The following is an 18,749-nucleotide window of genomic DNA, read 5'->3' as shown; positions in this document are numbered from 1 at the left end:
CTAGACCATTTTACTTTGAGTTTTTTTGTAGACTGATTACAGCAAAAACACTTTAGTATCCTCTTTAAAATATGATGGCTGAAACCTCTGGGGCTTGAATTGTTGAAATTCAGATGGCCTGTGTCCCACGAGACGGGAGCTCCTCCCTCCCACTGTGGGCCCGGTGGAGTCTGTGTCACTCGACGGCTCCTCTGACAGCTGCATCTGGCCTCCCGGGTGTTGTGGGAGATGCAGAGTCCAGGACCCTGCCCCAGGCCTTTTGAAGCCGAAGCTACATGTTAACATGGGAGTTTGGGAATTCCCAACCTGCGTCACCCAGCACACAGCACCAAAGTAGCAGAGCTGGGACCCAGCCTCTGGCGAGTCCAGATTTATTTGTAAATGGCTGTGTAAAATTCAGCTCAGCCAGGCCAAAGGCTTATTTGTGGTGGAAGATACCAAACAAGATGCAGAAGCTAAAACGGGAACACCGGCGTCATCAGGTCTTAAGTCTTAGATACTGTGCCTCATTCACCTGCTGTGTACCTCCATGAGTTTTGTGCAAATGACAGTTCATCAAGTGACTGTGTATTCATTGATTGTAGAGGCACAAATTTTAATTTCAGGCCTTCCAAGACTTTCAGAGAAAGGCCTCTTTCTTCTTGAGTACAAAATGCACTCAGAGCGAGAGGTGGAATGGGTGATGGCACGGCCTGAGGCCACATAAACAGATCAGCTCTCGTGAGCATCGCGAGTCCTGCATGCCACGGAAGCAGAGTCTGCACGGTCCTCATTGATTCTGCACTGACTGCCTGCTTTACAGGCACTGCTGCGCCCTGCACTGCTGGACTCGTTTCAGCTTCTCAGCTCCATCTTCTGTCTTCTGTTTTGTTGTGTTGCAGGAGAGGTTTGATTATGGGGGTCTGGAACTCCCACACCTCCGTAGGCAACATCTTGGGATCGTTGATCGCTGGCTACTGGGTGTCCACGTGCTGGGGCCTGTCCTTCGTTGTGCCTGGGGCCATCGTGGCAGCCATGGGGATAGTGTGCTTTCTCTTCCTCATTGAACGTAAGTGCACGTGGCCTTGGAGACCACCCACCAAGGGAGGCCTCGGGTTTCCCTGCTCGGGTGGGCCTCAGGGACAAGTGTGAGAGCTGCGTGGCCTAGCGCCCTGTTTGCCTGTGGCTACCTCAGCGCTCTTCCTGTCAGGGAGACTTCCTTGGGGAGCCGGTTCTCTCCTGGTCTTGCTGGATTTTCTACTCTCCCCCGATTTCTGGAGTGACCCATGTCTACATTCCTTCCTCCCGTCCTCCTGCCCTCCCTTGCCTCAGCATCAGGCGTTCGTGCCTGGGAGTCTTCCATTTCCCCACAGGCTGTTCCCTCTCACGCCCATCTTGCCACCGAAACCTGAATTGGACTCGGTCAGCTCTTTGCCTTCTGATAAGATAGATCTTGGACAGTGTTATAAAAGACTTACTTAATATCTTAACTGGGTAAAAGGTATCTCTTGGAAAATCAAATCCCTTATTCCATTTCAGATTCAGTAGCAAACTTTTGATTTAACTGAATTTGAAATTCATTTTTGAAGTAGAGATCCGCCAGGCTCTGGTGCTGAGAAGACTCGGGACAGTTACAGCAAGAATAGAGACCCCCGGGTGGCCCCAGCGGTCACATGACAGGGGCTCGACTCCTGCCAGCCACTCTGATAAGCTGTACTCAACCCTTAGTTCTTCGATTGAGTTTAAAGCACCGTGAAACCATACGGCAGGAGACAGCTCCCTCCTGCTGCCTGCCCGGTAGGGACACTCAGAGCCAGCTCCCTGCAGCCATGCCGGGCATTGCGTATCACTTCAACTCTGCATGCAGAAGTTAATCCATATTCCATTTAGTTGCTCACTTTTTGTGTCTTGCAAAAGCTAACCTTTTAATTTTTAAGATAACCATCATCCGGCCGCTCTGCGAGTTCGGAGACTCTCACCTCATGCTTCTCTGTTGGTGAAAATGGAAATAAACATTCAGATGAGGAATGTTCAGACACACACCCATTGCTGTGAGCAGAAAGTAGGGGCCCCGGGCTGCACTCAGCTCCCCTTTCCCCCCTTCTGCAGAGGCTGAGTAAGCCTTTGGCCACACCCTGGACAGCCTGAGCAGGGACCTTGTGGGATGGGTGGGGCTCTGGCTCCCTCACCAGTGGGCCAACTTGTGGCTTTCAGCTCTGGCTGGTGTGTCACTGCAGTTCTGAGAAAGGCCGTTTCCGCCACTGGTTTTCCGCTCTGATTCCTAGAACCTGGAGTTCTGTGCCCCTGCTGTCCAGGTGTTTGAGACACCAGCCACTCAGAGAATAATGTGCCTCTCTGTTAGCGCACAGGGGCCCCTGGCTGTCTCCTGCCTGAGGGTAGAGTCCACGGAGCCTTCTATTCTCTTCCTCAACTGGAAATGGGCTGGCTCTGGGGAGAAGAGGACGTGTGGAAGGGAAAGGAGCTTGCTCAATGGCCGGGACCTCAGCGCCCGCTCCAGGCATTCAGGGCGCTGTGTTGATGCTTGTCTCTGTAAGCGGAGAGAGCTCGGCTCTTGTGAATAAGCCTCCCTGATCCAACTTGGGCAGATAGCAATGAGCCAGATGCCCCCTGTCGCTGGGTCCTCTCTGGCCACAGGCCCGCTCACCTACAGGAGGGCTGCATGCTTCATCTCTAGCCAAACAAAACCAAGCTACCAGAACCTCGTGCCCAGGGAATCTGTCTGACACTCTTTCCCCTCGTGCCTGGGAGGTACACTGTGTCTGAATGATGAGACCCAGCTGTGACAACAGTGGCTGGATGCTGAGTCTGAGAACGGGAGCTCTTCGCAGATAGGGAGAAAACATCAAGCACCCCTTGGTTTGTTTCTGCCCCTCCTGGTCCCGAATCACCGACCCTGGGTCGGTACTAAAGGCATCAGATGCGCCATTCTTGCGATCAACAGAGGATATGGCTTTCTCTGCTATGCCTTCACTCCTGTCTCCTGCTCAGGGTGAGCTCCAAAGGTCGGGGCATCCCTTGCTCCCTTCTCAGGCCTCTCTAAGTCTCCTTTATGAAGCTGTTCTCAGATGTGTCCCAGCCAAGGGACATGTGTGCTCAAGTCCCTCAAGGTGAAAGTCCTGGAAGAGCCATATCAGGGGGACCCCCTGGCTTGCCCCTGGGGGCATCACGCTGTGAGTGGATACAAATGGGGTGAGTTGGCTGATGTCCTTTAAATTGGTGACCGCACATCACAGGTGGACCATTGGGACTGCCCAGCATGCCGACCACGTGTCCTTGGTCAGTGGCCTCGCCCTGTGGGCTGTGCCCAGGACAGGAGGGCAGCATACCCCGCAGCCAGCCGCGGACCTCTGGGTGCAGACCCACCTGGCCCTATGGCATGGGCAGGGCCTCGAGGCCAGCAGGAGTGTGCTCGGCGGCTGCATGCCTCTCCATGACGTCCCCCTGTGTTGTGTGGGAATGGACTTGGCCGTGGGAAGCCTGCAGCCCTGGAGCTCAGTTCGGGTTGCAAGCCAGTAACCAGTTTCATCCAAGGTGATAAAGGTGCTGGGTAGTCAGGGGGGCTGCAGAGATGGAGCGAGAAGCAGTAGGGCTGGTTTCCCGCGGCACCTAGAGCCCTGGGGTCTGACTCTGGGTTCCCACCTTGCTCAGGGCAGGTTGCTGGCGTCTGTAAAGGACAAGCTGAAGCCTCACTTCTGGTTCTGCTCCTTTTCAAGTTTCCTCCCTTCCTGGTGTTGACATAAAGATGTTTGTTCCATATCAAGATAGATGTTTTATCTCCACTCATTTTTATTTCTAATGAATTTCATAACATGAAGTACCTCATTACAGACATTCTTCCAGCCTCGTTCCCCTGCTGTGCTTTTCCTGGTTTTGCTTTCCTTATGGGGCTTGTCCTCTGAATGTGAATCATGGGCTTGTCCACACGGCGTCTGCATGCTCTGCTTGTGATTATTGGCCACGCTGGGAAGTATTTTCCATATTTAAAGCAGTGTTCGTGTTCACAGTGTTGGCATTGGCTGGCGGTGATCTGCCGTACCCACCTTGCACACAAGTGGGCTGCCAGGCCGGGTGACTGAGGACAGGCAGGGCATATGTGGGGTTGCTGGTGGGCCAGCCAAGCTGTGCCCTTGCCCTCACCTGCCATGCTATGGCAATGGCTTTTTTCTGAAATGAATGCCAATTTAGTAAAGGTATCAGATGGCATCTTGTGTTTTATTAAATTTTATTGTGTATATTTAAGGTATATAACATGGTGTTACAGATACATAGAGATAGTAAAAAGGTCACTAGTAAAGCGAAGCAAGTTAACATAGCCATCGCAACTCACAGCTGCCCGCTCTTGTTTTTGTGGCACGAGCAGCTCAAATCCACTCATTTAACGTGAATCCTGCATACGGTCCAGTTTCACCACCGGTGCTCCCGTGTTGCCCTGCCCTGGGGTCCCGTAGCTTACTTGGCATTGCCATGGTGGTGGACCTGCTCAGCCTGGACTCATGTTTACTCTTTCAGATCCGAAGGACGTCAGGTGCTCCTCCACCCTGCTGACGGTAAGGACCCTATTTTCTTGTCCTCTTCTAGAACAGTGTGCAGTTCGCCAAGTGTTCTGACCACTTCCCCAGCCTGCTCCTGCCTTTGTGGTGTCAGACAGAAACACACAGGGTAGACAGAAGTCCCACCCTCGAAATATTGGCAGTTCTAGGAATAGAGAATATTCTCTTCTGGGTTTTGCTGATAATAACCTTATCAACAAAACCCAAACAAGAGGTTCGATGCCATCCAGATGGAGGGCTTCATGCTAAGGGAAACCAAAGGCTGGGTCCTGGCCAGGCCTCCTGAGGGGTGGAGACCTCCTGGTTTCCCCGGGGGCCTCAGCGTGACTGAGGAGAAATGCATGTGTCAGCTGGCTGCCATCACTTAAGTTGGTGGCTACACATCTCAGGTGGCTGAGAGGTCTGCCCAGCACGCCATTCCTTCCCTTCTATACCCTTGCCCAGCTCAGCCAGCGTAGGCCCTGCAGGCAAGATTGCTAATCGTGTCAGCTGCCGTGGACGAGCCCTGCCCTAGCTGCCTCTGCCCACAGCAAGTCACCACTGGCCACTTTCCCACCTGGCTAAGGCCAGCCCTCCCGTGGTACCAGTCCCGTCCCTCTCATGGCCCAGGGCTTGTCTCCTGCAGACACACCCCCTGCCCCAAATATCATTCCTGGCACACTCATGTAGTACTGATGGCTGTCTTGGAAGGAAGTCCCTCTGGCTCTCATGCCTGCTCCCAGCTGCCCCAGTCCCCATCTCCACTGGCATGACATCCCTGCTCTCTGCAGGCCACCGCCACCCCATGGTAACAGCCCATCCAGGTCCCAGCAGCATCACCTGGCCACATGGGGAGGTCAGCTCTCCGGCCTCACCCTGCTGGACCTGTCACCTGCATCTGACCTGATGCTTCCCTCCCTCTGGGAAAGGCTCCCCTCCCAGGGCTAACATGCTAGTCACATCTGTGCCGAGTGTCAGACCCCAGATGTGGGGGTGCCCCCAGGCTGCTTCATGGCCTCCTCTCTCCTTGTCTGCCCACTCACTGCAGGAGCGTGCACCCGGGCTTTTTAGCGCCCCCAGGTGCGTTGATGTCAAGTCCCCATGCTGTCCCCAGAGTGACCCCTCCCCTGAACTCCACAATCTGAGATTTCACCGCCACTCAACCTTCCCACGGAGATGTCTGGGTGTCCTTCAGACAACACGACCAGAGATCTCTTGATTTTACCTCTGAACACACCGATCCCCCAGCATCCCCCGTCTCAGTCAGGAAGCTGCTGTCCACCCTGTGGACAGGCCAGACCCAAGAAGCCAGCCCAATGCCCCTTCAGCCCCGCACCCCATCCTTGGCCATGTTCTGTCAGTTCTGCTCTGTGAGGGGGTGTGGAATGGAAACACACTCACCTCCTCCACCTCTACCACCCTGGTCCCCATCACCACCATCAGCTCTCCCCCGAGCCACTGCTCATCACACCCTGGTCCCCGTCTCCACCGTCAGCTCTCCCCCAAGCCACTGCCCATCACACCCGGGCCCCTATCTCCACCGTCAGCTCTCCCCCGAGCCACTGCTCATCACACCCTGGTCCCCATCACCACCGTCAGCTCTCCCCCGAGCCACTGCTCATCACACCCTCGTCCCCGTCTCCACCGTCAGCTCTCCCCCGAGCCACTGCTCATCACACCCTGGTCCCCATCACCACCGTCAGCTCTCCCCCGAGCCACTGCTCATCACACCCTGGTCCCCATCTCCACCGTCAGCTCTCCTCCGAGCCACTGCTCATCACACCCTGGTCCCCGTCTCCACCGTCAGCTCTCCCCCGAGCCACTGCTCATCACACCCTGGTCCCCATCACCACCGTCAGCTCTCCCCCGAGCCACTGCTCATCACACCCTCGTCCCCGTCTCCACCGTCAGCTCTTCCCCGAGCCACTGCTCATCACACCCTGGTCCCCGTCTCCACCGTCAGCTCTCCCCCGAGCCACTGCTCATCACACCCTCGTCCCCGTCTCCACCATCAGCTCTCCCCCGAGCCACTGCTCATCAGCTTCCTAGAACGATGCACTTTGCTCCCCAGAATCTCTTCTTCACACCTCACTTGCAGAGACTGTCTTGAAACAGACGTCAGAGCACATCAGCCCCTGCATGACACAGTCCAGTGGCTCCATGTCACCCCATGTGAAATCCTCACCAGTTCATCTGGTCGATCTCACCCTCACAGAAAGGTGTGAGCCCCTCCGGCCTGGATCATCTCTGGGTCCCGGCGCCCGGAGCACCACCGGGCCTCGTGCAGGAGAGGGAGCCAGAGTCCTCTTTCTGTCTTTTAATACATCGGGCTCCTGGGTATGATTCATACGGAAAGAAGGGTTCTGATACTTGATGACAAAAACAAAGAAACAAAATGAAAGTTGCAAACCAGTGCCTTCAGGAAGGTCAAACACCATATGATGTTTTTAAAACTATAGTTGATATTTTAAAATGTTTTTAAAAGCCGTGTTCCTGCCACGAGCATGAATTTCAATTTCCAAGCTTGTACAGTTGTGCTGTGAAGTAGCTTAAAGCTGCCTGGATCACCCGTCTCGAGACTGGCGAGAACTTCAGCACACACCTTCCGCCCTGGAACATCTTCTGCCCTCTAAGAAGAGCTTTTCCCACCAGGGGCAGCCAGGCCTGAGAATAGGAAGCAGGCGTGCAGGGGGTTTGGGGGAGGGGTGGGTCTTCCTCACACACAGCTTTTAGGAATATGAGAACACATCTAAGCGAGAGGCCTTGCTTCTGCTCCTTGTATGTACGAGTTTGGGGCTGAAGCCTGTGTTTCATTCTCCCCGTTCAAATCCTCTTCAAGCAGTTCACTGAGATCTAAGCGAGGGGCTTTGCTTCTGCTCTTTTGTGTGTATGAGTTTGGGGCTGAAGCCTGTGTTTCATTCTTTTTGTTCAAATCCTCTCCGAGCAGTTCACTGAGATCCCATGGTGCCCAGGTGTCCCCGACGTGCCATGGGGCAGGTGGTCCAGAGAAACAGCTTCTCGTCCTCCTTCCTTTCCGTGTTGGCTGGTCGCAGAGGGCGAGATGACTGATACCTGGGGATATTTCATTAGCTTCTGCAGACAGCCCCAAAGTTCTTTTTCCTGCAGGAATGTTACCTGCTCTGTGCAGGACACTGACAAGACCCTTGTCACAGGCCTTCCTGAGGGAGCTGAGGGCAGTTTGGCCAATGTCCCAATAGCTGCTGTCCTTCTGTAGTATCTTCCCTTTATCACAAATGGGCGCAAAATGCATTTGTAAGAGATTTCAGATATGCTGACTTGTTCTGGGAAGTTCCCATGTGGAAGTGTTATTCTTAGGATAAAGTTCTAATTTTTTCCAATATTTCAAAGTTTTTGTTATGGAGACTTTAAACATATAAAAAGGTAAAAATAACAGTATAATGAACCCCTCTGTACCCCATCACCCAGGTTTCCAACAGTTGGCCAATCTGATTCAAACGCCCCTTCTAATACTGCCCCTTCCCACCTCTTGCTGATGTATTTTGCAAGCAAATAGCAATCATGTTAATATTTTGTCTCTGACTACTTCAGTATGTTTCCAAAATATAAGGACCCTTTTATGTGAAACAAAATGTGATATACCATTATCACACTTAAAAACCAATGGCAAAGAATAGAAAAATAGTAGAAAAAAAATCAATGAAACCGAAAGTTGGTTCTTTGGAAAGATCAACAAAATTGATCATTCTGCACCTAGACTGACCAAGGATAAAGGAAGACTCAAATAACCAAAATCAGGACCAGGAAAGGTGGCATTTCTGCCACCTTTACCGAAATGAAATAGATTATGAGGGAACTATATGCCAACAAATTAGAAAACTTAGAATAGACAGAAAAATTCATAGAAGGACAGAAACTACCAAAACTGACTCAAGAGAGAGAGGAAATCTGAATAGATCTAAAACAAGTAAAGAAGTTGAATTGTTAATTTAAAAATTTCACTCAAAGAAAAGCCCAGGACCAGATGGCTTTACTAGTAAATTCTGCCAAACGTTGAAAGAAGAGTTAATACTAACTGCTCACAAACTTTTTCAAAAAATAAAAGTAGGGGGAAACTTCCTAATTCATTCTACGAGGTGTTATCGTAATAACAAAAGACTAAAACCTCTTAAGAAAACTGTACACCAGTATCTTTTATGAGTGTAGATGCAAAACTCAATGCCAGCAACCTGAATTCAGCCACCTACAAAAGGATTATGTACCATAATCAAGTGGGATTTATCCCAGGAATACACAGTTGGTTTAACAAGTAATGTTAATGTAATACTCCATATTGATGGATAAAGGACAAAAGCTGCATGATCATCTCAGTATAAGCAGGAAAAACATTGGACAAAATCCAACACCCTTTTATGTGAAAACACTCAACAAACTAGGAACAGAAAGCAACTTCCTGAACCTGACAAAAGGCATCTAATGAAACCCACACCCCGGAGCTTAATGGTGAAGCGGGTGCTTTCCCCCAAGATCAGGAGCAAGACGAGGAGGCCTGCTCTTGCCACGTCTATTTACCATCGTACTGCAGGCAGGACAGTTAGGCAAGAAAAGGATAAATGGCATGCAGATTGGACAAGAAGTAAGACTACTTCTCTTTGCAGATGACATGATCTTTTATACAGAAAATCATAAGGAGTCCTCAAAAAAAAATGGTTAGAGTGAATTAACAAGTTAGCAAGGTTGCAGGAAACAAGAGCAGTATACAAAAATCAGTTGTATTTCTATAAACTAGCAATCAACAATCCAAAGATGAAACTAAGGCCATTTCATTTACAATAGCATCAAAAAACATGATGCTAAGCAGAAGAAACCAGTCACAAAAGGTCACATATTATATTATTTCATTCATATGAAATGTCCAGAATAGGCAAACCTAGAGACAGAAAGGAGATGAGTGGTTGTCAGGCACTAGGGTGGGAAGAAAGGGAGGATGACTGCTAATAGGTATGGGGTTTTTTTAAGGTGATGAAAATGTTCTCAAATTGTAGTGATGGTTGCAAAACTCTGGATTAAAAACCACTGAATTGTGAACATTAAATAAGTGAATGGTACAGTATGTGAATTCTGTCTCAACAATGCTATTATAAATTTTTTAAATCTAAATCCTTTCTGTTATCACACAACTACTCAGTGGTCAGATCTGCTGATTGTCTCATAAATGATTTTGCACCGTGTTTAAAGCAAGGCCTAGGCAAGGTCCACTTCTTGTGATTGGTGAATTTAATATGCCTCTTAAGCCTCTTCTAATTTATAAGACCTCAATGTTTGGTTTTTTGGTTTGGTGTTATTCTCCTTTGAATTATTTTTGTCAAAATAAAAAATGGTCATTTTTTTCTGCCAAGCTTCCCACATTTGAGGCTTTGCTGACCTTGTGCCTGGGGTGTGTTTCACGTTTTCCTCTATCCCCTGTATCTCCTGTAAACTGGAAACCTTGATCGGATCCAGATTTGATTTTTCTAATTAGTTTTTGTTTCAAATGAATCACAATTAATATGAAAGAGAGTATTCAATTCTTTACCATTTGCCTTGAGTCTGAGGGTGCTAATAAGAATGTGTCTCTTGATGCTTCTGCCCTGTGCTATTGAAGAGCCATGGGGACTTGCTCTTTTGATTTATATTTGATTTCTAGGTTACTTAGGTTTAGGATATCTATTTTGTGCCCTAATCTAGGACCTCATTGGGTCCAAAACCCTGTATCAGTTGTGCCAAAATTAATGCTTTTTATTAATATCTTCATATTAGTTGGGGTTGTGTTCAGCAGCAAGCAATAGAAAAGCCCACAGGCAGTGACTAAAACGAGATTGGAAGGTATTTCTCTATTCTATTCAAGAAATCTAGAGAGAGCCAGCCCAGGATGATGTGGGGTGTGTGTGTTCAGTGTCAGGGACACAGACACCTCTTGTCTTTTCGTTCTTCCCCTGTGCATGGCTTCATGCCAAAGGTGATATATTCCAACCAATTAGAACAGTGCCTGGCACAGAGTTGATGCTTAATAGTTATTTGTTGAATGAATGAGTGAATGATTGGTCCGTGGCTGCTGGAGCTCTAGCCATTACATCTGTATTCCAGCCGGGAGGAAGGAGGGAAAGGAAATTAGGGACAGGCCCCTTCCCTTTCAGGAGACTTCCTAGCATTTCCTAACATTATTTCTGCTTAGCTGACCACATCAAACTGAAAAGGAATTGTAAGATAGGCTTTGCCTGAGCACCCACGTTCCTGGCTGAAAAGCAGAAAGAAGAGGGCCCAGGTAATGCTGGCGGCCTCTGCACGCTGCGGGGAGCCCAAATGCTGGGGAGCAGGAGCCCATCTCTGCTTCTGCCTGGAACGGTCGGAGGATGAACCGGCCAGATCATCACCCCTAGCCTGGCAGGCTTTGCGCTCCATCTGAGCACAAAACAAATGTATTTTTAAAGATAGTTTGTTACATTTTCAGGTAATAAGATCAGTAGTTTTTCTTAACCTTCAAAAACCTTTTCAGGGGAAATGCCTCGAAATGTAAAGGGTGGGATCTAACTGTCCATCTGAACGAAGTTTAACCCATGCTCTGTCTTCCCCGTGTTTCCCGCCGTTTGGAGGCCTCACAGATCTCTACTTGCAGATCTCACAGGTGGCGTGCGAGCCTGGTGGTTTTTTCTTCTCAAATGGATCCAGCACTAGTGCCAGAAATCTAAATCGCCTGGGCCTCTCTAGGCCTTAGAAATTGTTTTGTTATAATTTGTACTAGAGTGATTGAATAACATCTTTCTAAGTACAGACTAATTCCTTATTTTAAAGGAAGTTTGCTTAGACTATTTCTTAAAGAAAATGAAATTTTACCATTAGAGAATTTCAACAATTATTTTTATACCATTAATTATCTTCAAAAGGGGTTCTACATAGAGCCCTACAGAAATAATGATTAGGAAATGGTACGTTTATTCTAGTGCCCAAGAAACTGCCTTCATTTCTTCACTTTTCACTTGGTAACAGGAGATAATTTGGAAATGATTTTGAGGTTTGGCGCTCTCAGCGAGTCCTTCCACACCCCTACCTGCTAGCGGCAGGTGCGCATTCTGGGGCTGTGGAGCACATTCTGGGCTTCCACACTCTCCTTCCGTAGGGAGGGTTTTCTTCCTGCAGAAGCAATCGGCTGGCCTAGGGAGGGCAGGTGTTCCTCACGTGTTAAACGGAAAGATGGTTCTGTGCCTTTTCATTTCAAAACCGTTGAAACAATCTCACACTCATTAAGAAAAGTTAATGGATATTTTTACATTTGGTTACACCTCTGTCTTAGCCCTTTCTTCAAGAAAGGATTTGATTTTCACATTCTATTATCTGAGAGTCTGGAGTGTTGAGACCAACCATTACTCTGTTTAAATCAGTTGTCTTATGTCCTCTTGGTAGCTTTTTTGGGACAATAGTAAGTATCCTTGCTACAGTAAAGCCAGGTTTAATTTCTAACTGTTCAATCAGTATTGCTCTAATGAAACTTTTTTTTCCCCAGCACTCAAAAGGCTCTGAGAATGGTACAAACAGATTGAGACTCCAGAAGCAAATCTTGAAGACCGAAAAGAACAGGCCTCTGGTAAGTCACACACACTTCCTAGAATGTCGGAGCTGCAGGAAAACTCCTTTGAGCCTCGTCAGCTCTCTCTGTCCCTCTGCCTATGTGACGTGTGTCACAAACATCCAGGTCTTAAAAAAATTAGGTCTCATTGAATTTCTTCAGTAAAATTTGAGTTTGCCCTTATTGGCTTTCTTTGGATTTTACACTTAACCGATTCATTCATTCAGCAGCTCCGCAGCTTTCAATGTCCCAGGCACTATTCCAGGTGTGGGGGGTGGTGCTGGTGCAGACGGAAAGCAAGCAGAGATGTCCCCCAAGAGGTGCCAAGTACAAGGAAGACAGGCTGAGCAGGCTCTATTTTCAGCTGGCCTTGGGGTAGGCTTCCCTAGGCAGACAGTGTTGGAACAGAGCTGTGAGAGACTGGAGGGAGAGTCTGCAGGTGTCTGGCTATGACAGACTGGAGGGAGAGTCTGCAGGTGTCTGGCTGTGAGAGACTGGAGGGAGAGTCTGCAGGTGTCTGGCTGTGAGAGACTGGAGGGAGAGTCTGCAGGTGTCTGGCTGTGAGAGACTGGAGGGAGAGTCTGCAGGTGCCTGGCTGTGAGAGACTGGAGGGAGAGTCTGCAGGTGCCTGGCTGTGAGAGACTGGAGGGAGAGTCTGCAGGTGTCTGGCTGTGAGAGACTGGAGGGAGAGTCTGCAGGTGTCTGGCTATGAGAGACTGGAGGGAGAGTCTGCAGGTGCCTGGCTGTGAGAGACTGGAGGGAGAGTCTGCAGGTGTCTGGCTGTGACAGACTGGAGGGAGAGTCTGCAGGTGCCTGGCTGTGACAGACTGGAGGGAGAGTCTGCAGGTGCCTGAGCACAGAGGGTGTCAGGGTGAGGGGCGCATGGTGGGTTGGCCACATGAGGTGCACACAGAAAACTGACATCATGGGACCAAGAAAAGGTAAAGGAGAAGCAGGTAACAGAAAGAGGCATGTCCCCTTCCCCCATGTCACAGATGAGGAATTCGGGCCACAGAAATGCTAAGTTAATCTGCCTTGTCCTCTGCAGTAGTGGGGAGCCCTCAGTGCAGGCTCTGCCCACCGCTGGCACCTGAGCCTCCTGTCCCCTACCCTTTCCATCCTCGATCCTTGTAGAAGCTCCTCCCATTGCCACTGCTTAGCTGACCACACCAAGACACAGCAGGCATTTTAAATTTGAGTTTAATCATTGAAGTTATAAGCTGTTCTCTTTCTAAATGAGAGTTTTTGTTTTGTTTTGTCTTGGTTTGGTTTGGTTTTTTGTTTTGTTTTGAGACAAGGTCTTACTCTGTCACCCAGTCTGGAGTGCAATGGCACGATCTCGGCTCACTGCAACCTCCGCCTCCTGGGTTCAAGCGATTCTCCTGCCTCAGCCTCCCAAGTAGCTGGGATTACAGGCACCCACCACTACCCCTGGCTGAATTTTATATTTTTTAGTAGAGACAGGGTTTCACCATGTTAGCCAGGCTGGTCTTGAACTCCTGACCTCAGGTGATCCACCCACCTCGGCCTCCCAAAGTGCTGGGATTACAGGCGTGAGCCACCACGCCCGGCCTCTAAATCAGGTTTAACCTTCTACAGACACAGGGCCTCCTCTGGGAGAGGGCCCCCTCCGGCATGTGTGAGGGGCTGCTCTCCCTACCTTTTAAATCAAATGGCTTAAAGGATTAATGTACTAAACATGCGTCTCACTTTTTTATTGACTGGGGAAATTTATTTGTGGTGGCTGAAATATTAGAAAAGGGAAAAATGATGTCTCATGCATCTGGGTTCTTGGATTTTAAGGAGATCGCAGGCAGTGACTAATTCAACCAAAATGCTTTAAAATCTGTACTTCTGAATTCACAGTTAAACAAATCATGTCCTAATCAGTGTCCAAAAGACTGTGGCCCCTCTCTGATGATACTGAAGCTGGCCACCTGCTCTGAATCAAGACCACAGGCCCTTTCTTCTGGTGTAGTAACTGACCCATAAAACTAGCCCTGGCTTCTGAGTATAGCTTCTCTCTTTCCTTTTCCGGGCCCTTCTAAGAAAGGCTGTTTACGAACTTGCTGTCAAGGAGCCAGTTACATAAGTAAAGGCACTGGCAGGCCTTGTTTCAGGCTGAGGGTGATGCTTCAGATGACCACGACCGGGCACGTGCTGGCCGCGCTTGCGTGGCGCCCCCTTTCGGCAGGCCTGCCGTTGCATTTGGGTCAGGGTCAGTGGGGAGAGTGCCCCGCGAGTTTGGCTGGACACCCTGGATGTCCCCTTTCCCACAGTGACCACTGGGCCCCTGACCTCCACTCCTTTTCAGACAGCTGCTAAATTATGTCACATGGCAGGCACTTTCTCAGTGGCCTCGTGAAGAGACGTGTAAAGAAAGCTGCGGGGTGGGGAGCAAATGTGGGAAAGAGAATGAGGCTCTGCTGTCACTTGGCCATGTGGCAAGCCCACAAGTCCCCATGGGCATTTTAGAGGATTGTTTTAGGGGTGGTTGCACTTGCCGTCCCTGTAGTCACTTGTCACTTTTCCTCCTTGACATCTCTGAGGATCCTTCTGATTGACTGTGGCTCAAGAACTTTTGGGCCCACCAAACACAGCATGAGCGTGGAGTGGGTATTTGGAGGTTGAATGTGACTCCACCGCGTACTTTGCACGCCAAGTGGGAACTCCACAAATCTCTCTGCGATGGCCTTTCCTAAGGGAAGCTGCGGACAGCATCAGGTAGCGGGGTGAGCTTAGCATTTTTAGATACAGCGGTCATTATTACACAGTCCCCCCACGTGCATCTGTGTGGATTTTTGTTGTGCGTGTGTATGTGTGTGTTTTAGTAGAGGGAGCCCTTTTCTCTTTGAAAGTGTAAGCCCTAAGCGTGGCGTGCACTGGCCACAGAAGCCCCCACACCCACCAGGGGCTCCACAGATCCCATCTGGGGCTCTTGGGACACAGACTGGAAACTGCTTGTTTAGAGGCAGAGGTGCCTCTTGGCCTCCAGCCTTGTCTTGGTCCCCCCGGTGGCTTCTTGTTTGCTATGTAAGGAGGAGGCAGCAGCAGCCCCCCTGTTTGTTTTGGAAAACCAGCCATGGCCCCACACTGTCTTTCCCATCTCCTCCAGAAGTAAGCAACTGGGGCGTGGTGGCTGCAAGTCCTGTTTAAGATGAGTGGGTGTGAGCACAGGGCCTACTCTCAGCAGAAACAGAGCCTTCTGTCTGTCTAGGGGGCTCCTGGCTGCTTAGATAAGGAGCAGAGGGTCTGTGTCTGTGGCTTTAAACCAGCCCAGCAAGTGGACCCTGGAGCACTTCACAAATCCTGCAAGGGCCGTGGGTGGCCCTTGTGCATCTGGGTCCTACCTGAGGCCAGGTAGATCTTCTGTGTCGACCTGCAGTCACTTCGGTGTGGGTCAGAGGGTGCGCTTCTCCTGCCTAAGCGGCCTCTTTCCACTTGACTTTTCTCCAGCTGGTTGCATTTCACCCACTGCTTAGCCTGTTTCCTACAGAACAGCCTGTGAAGTCCTGTAGCCCTCAGCTTGCTATGAGTGGAACTCGCCTGGGGCTGCCCCAGGGACTGCTTCAGCTGGGCTGGGGGAATTCGGGGCTTCTCAAAGCCCCCCACAGAACATTCCAGTGTTTAGCCACAGTAGAGCATTACTGATTCAGTTTCCTAAACTGGACGATTAGCAGAACTCATGAGAGAAAAGTTTATTCTGAAGTTCAGTCGCCATTCTTCGTTTTCGCATGCCATGATGGAATTATCATCGGAAGCATGTTAGGCATTTGCACTCAGGCTTGTCATCTTCATTCCAGAGCACCTGACTATGTGGCCACATGTGAGTATCTTCATCAGAGACCCGCTCTCCATGCCAGAGTCCTAGCCGTGAAGCCGGGCTTCCTGGGGGAACGTAGATACTGAGCTGCCCCCGAGGCCACCCGCTGGGTGCCCACACTGGGCTGCACTCAGTCCCACCTGCCACCCGGTTTCCAAATTTCTTTTTTCCACTGGAAGAAAATTATAAATATCAAGGGACAGGGGAATGTGGAATACATTACGATTTTCTTTCTTTTTTTTTTTTTTAATTAAACTACATTTTTAGTCCAACTTAAAACAGGTTATAGTGAGATAAGTACCACAAGGCTGTTTGATTTTATGAAAGGTCTGAGATGCATTTCTTTGTAAGACCTTGAACCTCATAGTTCATTCATGAAGAACATTTTTATTTTATTTTCATTCTTTTTTGAGACAGGGTCTTGCCCAGGCTGAAGTACAGCCTCACAATCGCAGCTCACTGCAGCCTCAACCTCCTGGGCTCAAGTGATCCTCCTGCCTCAGCCTCCAGAGCAGTTAGGACTATAAGCGCATACCACCACATTCCACTATTTTTTTTCCCTAGAGATGAGGTCCTACTGTGTGGCCCAGGCTAAGATTATTTTTATGTTATCCTTGCTCTGACTTGAAATCCCACTCTAGGTTGGGGATCACTCTTCTTTGCTTTAATGAATGTATACTTTGTCCTTTAGAGACATCTAGACGATCAGAATTCATAAATATCAGAATGGGTGTATTTTAAAATAATGTTTCTGGTCATATATGGCCATTGTGAGCTCCTAAAAAATACACGATCATGTAAAGAATTTCTTATTAGCATTTTGATAAAAATTACACGTAATTCTACCACTCAGTGACAAGCATTGTTGGCTTAGATTTTAGCTGCTTTCTTTCTAGAAATAGATCCTATAGTTGCCTAGTTATATATGTAGATATTTAAACATTATTTGAGGTTATAATGACATGCAGGTTTGAATGATGTGTTATTTAATGTGTCATAAGCATTTTCCTGTCATTAAAATCTCCCAACCTTTTTTTTTTTGCAAGATGTCATTCGTATGGATGTATTTGAATTTTCTAATTTTTCTCAATGATGTGACATCCATTTTACTTTATACGTATTTTCTTACTTTTCAAATTATTTTTTGCAAATAGATTCCTAGAATTTCTGGTTCCGAGGATCTGTGTACCTAGCTGTTCATGAAAATGCATGAATGCTAATCATTGTAACGCAGTGGCCACGTGAGAATGTCACCCAGGATGTCTCCAAGGCAGTGGAAGAGAGAGCCGCCAGGCACCCTCGTCATTAGGAAGCGTGGCCCCACTTCACCCAGACTGCCCAGCTGGTAACACCTTTCCCTTTTGTTCCCAATGGATTTGCCTCCAGGACCCCGAGATGCAGTGCCTGCTGCTGTCAGATGGGAAGGGCTCCATCCATCCAAACCATGTCGTCATTCTCCCCGGGGACGGCGGGAGTGGCACAGCCGCCATCAGCTTCACAGGAGCCTTGAAAATTCCAGTAAGTAAACGTGCCCAGGAGGAGTTTCAGAAGTTTCAGAAAGGGCTGCTGCGCTGGCTGTGGGAAGTCTGGTCAGTTGATGATTAAGCTTACAAAGAGATCTGTGGTTATGGAACCCGGGGATTCGAATCCGTAGCCGAAGCCGGACGCTGCACACTGGTAGCTTCAGGACTGAATATGTCTGCAGTGATACTTGGTTTGCCTCATACCATGTTGAAATTTTTTTTTGAAATTCGTTTTCTTCATTTAGAAATTCAGAAGGTTCATAGAAAAATGGGGCTCCCTGCCTTCACTGGAAAAACGGAAAGCCTGGCGCCCTGGGCCTCCCCACATGACAGGTTGGGGAACTGAGGCCCTGACTACTGTGCCACCTGGCCCCTGTGGCCCGGCCCTCCCCGGTACACTTGCCCTCCCACAGGCCTTGAGCGTGAGCCCATGGGAGGTGCTGTCACTGAGTGCCGTGCCGTGGCCTTCACAAGCCTGGCTGGATTCTCTTTCCCTTTCAAGTGCCTTTGGGCCGGGCACTGTCATTCCAGCACTTCGGGAGGCCGAGGCAGGTGGATCAACTGAGGTCAGGAATTCAAAACCAGGCTGGTCAACATGGCAAAACCCCGTATCTACTAAAAACACAAAAATTAGCCAGGCATGGTGGCAGGCGCCTGTAATCCCAGCTACTTGGGAGGCTGAGACAGGAGAATCGCTTGAACCCAGGAGGTGGAGGTTGTGAGCCAAGATCACACCACTGCACTCCAGCCTGGGCGACAGAGTGAGGCTCTGTCTCAAAAAAAAAAAAAATGCCTTCAGTGCCACAGCCCATGGTCTGATTGCCTGTGCGTGGTGAACAGAGGATTACAAGAGTGAGAGGGAGGATGCAGGGACCAAGGGAAGAACAAGCAGCACAGGCGAGAGAAGCCTTGGAGTCAGAATCTGGACCGGGCTGGTCCTCGCTTATACTGCTGGCGTTGCCTCCAGACTAGAAGGGCGCCACCGTGCCCCACAGTGGGTGATCAGTCTTGAGGATGAGCTAACTTGGAGCAGATGAGCGGGACGGGCACTGTAAGATTTCTTGCTGCTTTTTCAGTTTTTATTACATTCATGGACTCCCTCAGCAGAGAATCTAAGGAGCCGTGCGCAGGGTGTGGAGAGGCTGTGTTCTTCCGATGGGGGCAGAGAGCCGAGAGCAGGGGCACGGGAGGGAGACCAGACCCTGCCGTGTGGGCTGGGCAGGCTGTCCGGGGGAACTGTCCAGGCCGTGCCCTCCAGCACTGACAGCCAGAGCACCACGGAGCACACACAG

General features: G+C 49.5%; 1 protein-coding gene across 27 annotated transcripts in view; it reads left to right on the top strand.

Moving 5' to 3' along the window:
* SLC37A1 (solute carrier family 37 member 1) overlaps nucleotides 1–18,749 on the top strand; it is an 82,819-nt gene that overhangs the window by 43,225 nt on the left and 20,845 nt on the right. For 18 of the 27 annotated variants that reach the window (XR_013414806.1, XR_013414810.1, XR_013414807.1 and 15 more), the window contains 4 exons: nucleotides 882–1,048; nucleotides 4,510–4,547; nucleotides 12,049–12,129; nucleotides 17,321–17,452. Coding sequence is in view for 18 of the 27 variants with exons in the window: in XM_015132817.3 (XP_014988303.2) it covers nucleotides 882–1,048; nucleotides 4,510–4,547; nucleotides 12,049–12,129; nucleotides 17,321–17,452 (418 nt within the window). In the remaining 9 variants the exon portion in view is untranslated. Of the gene's footprint in view, nucleotides 1–881; nucleotides 1,049–4,509; nucleotides 4,548–12,048; nucleotides 12,130–17,308; nucleotides 17,453–18,749 lie in introns of all 27 variants that reach the window. The other 9 variants (XR_013414804.1, XR_013414803.1, XM_077995571.1 and 6 more) reach the window with 1 other exon arrangement.

The sequence above is a fragment of the Macaca mulatta genome, chromosome 3 (assembly GCF_049350105.2).
Source record: "Macaca mulatta isolate MMU2019108-1 chromosome 3, T2T-MMU8v2.0, whole genome shotgun sequence".
Classification (NCBI taxonomy): domain Eukaryota; kingdom Metazoa; phylum Chordata; class Mammalia; order Primates; family Cercopithecidae; genus Macaca; species Macaca mulatta.
This window is presented reverse-complemented; position numbering and strand designations above follow the sequence as displayed.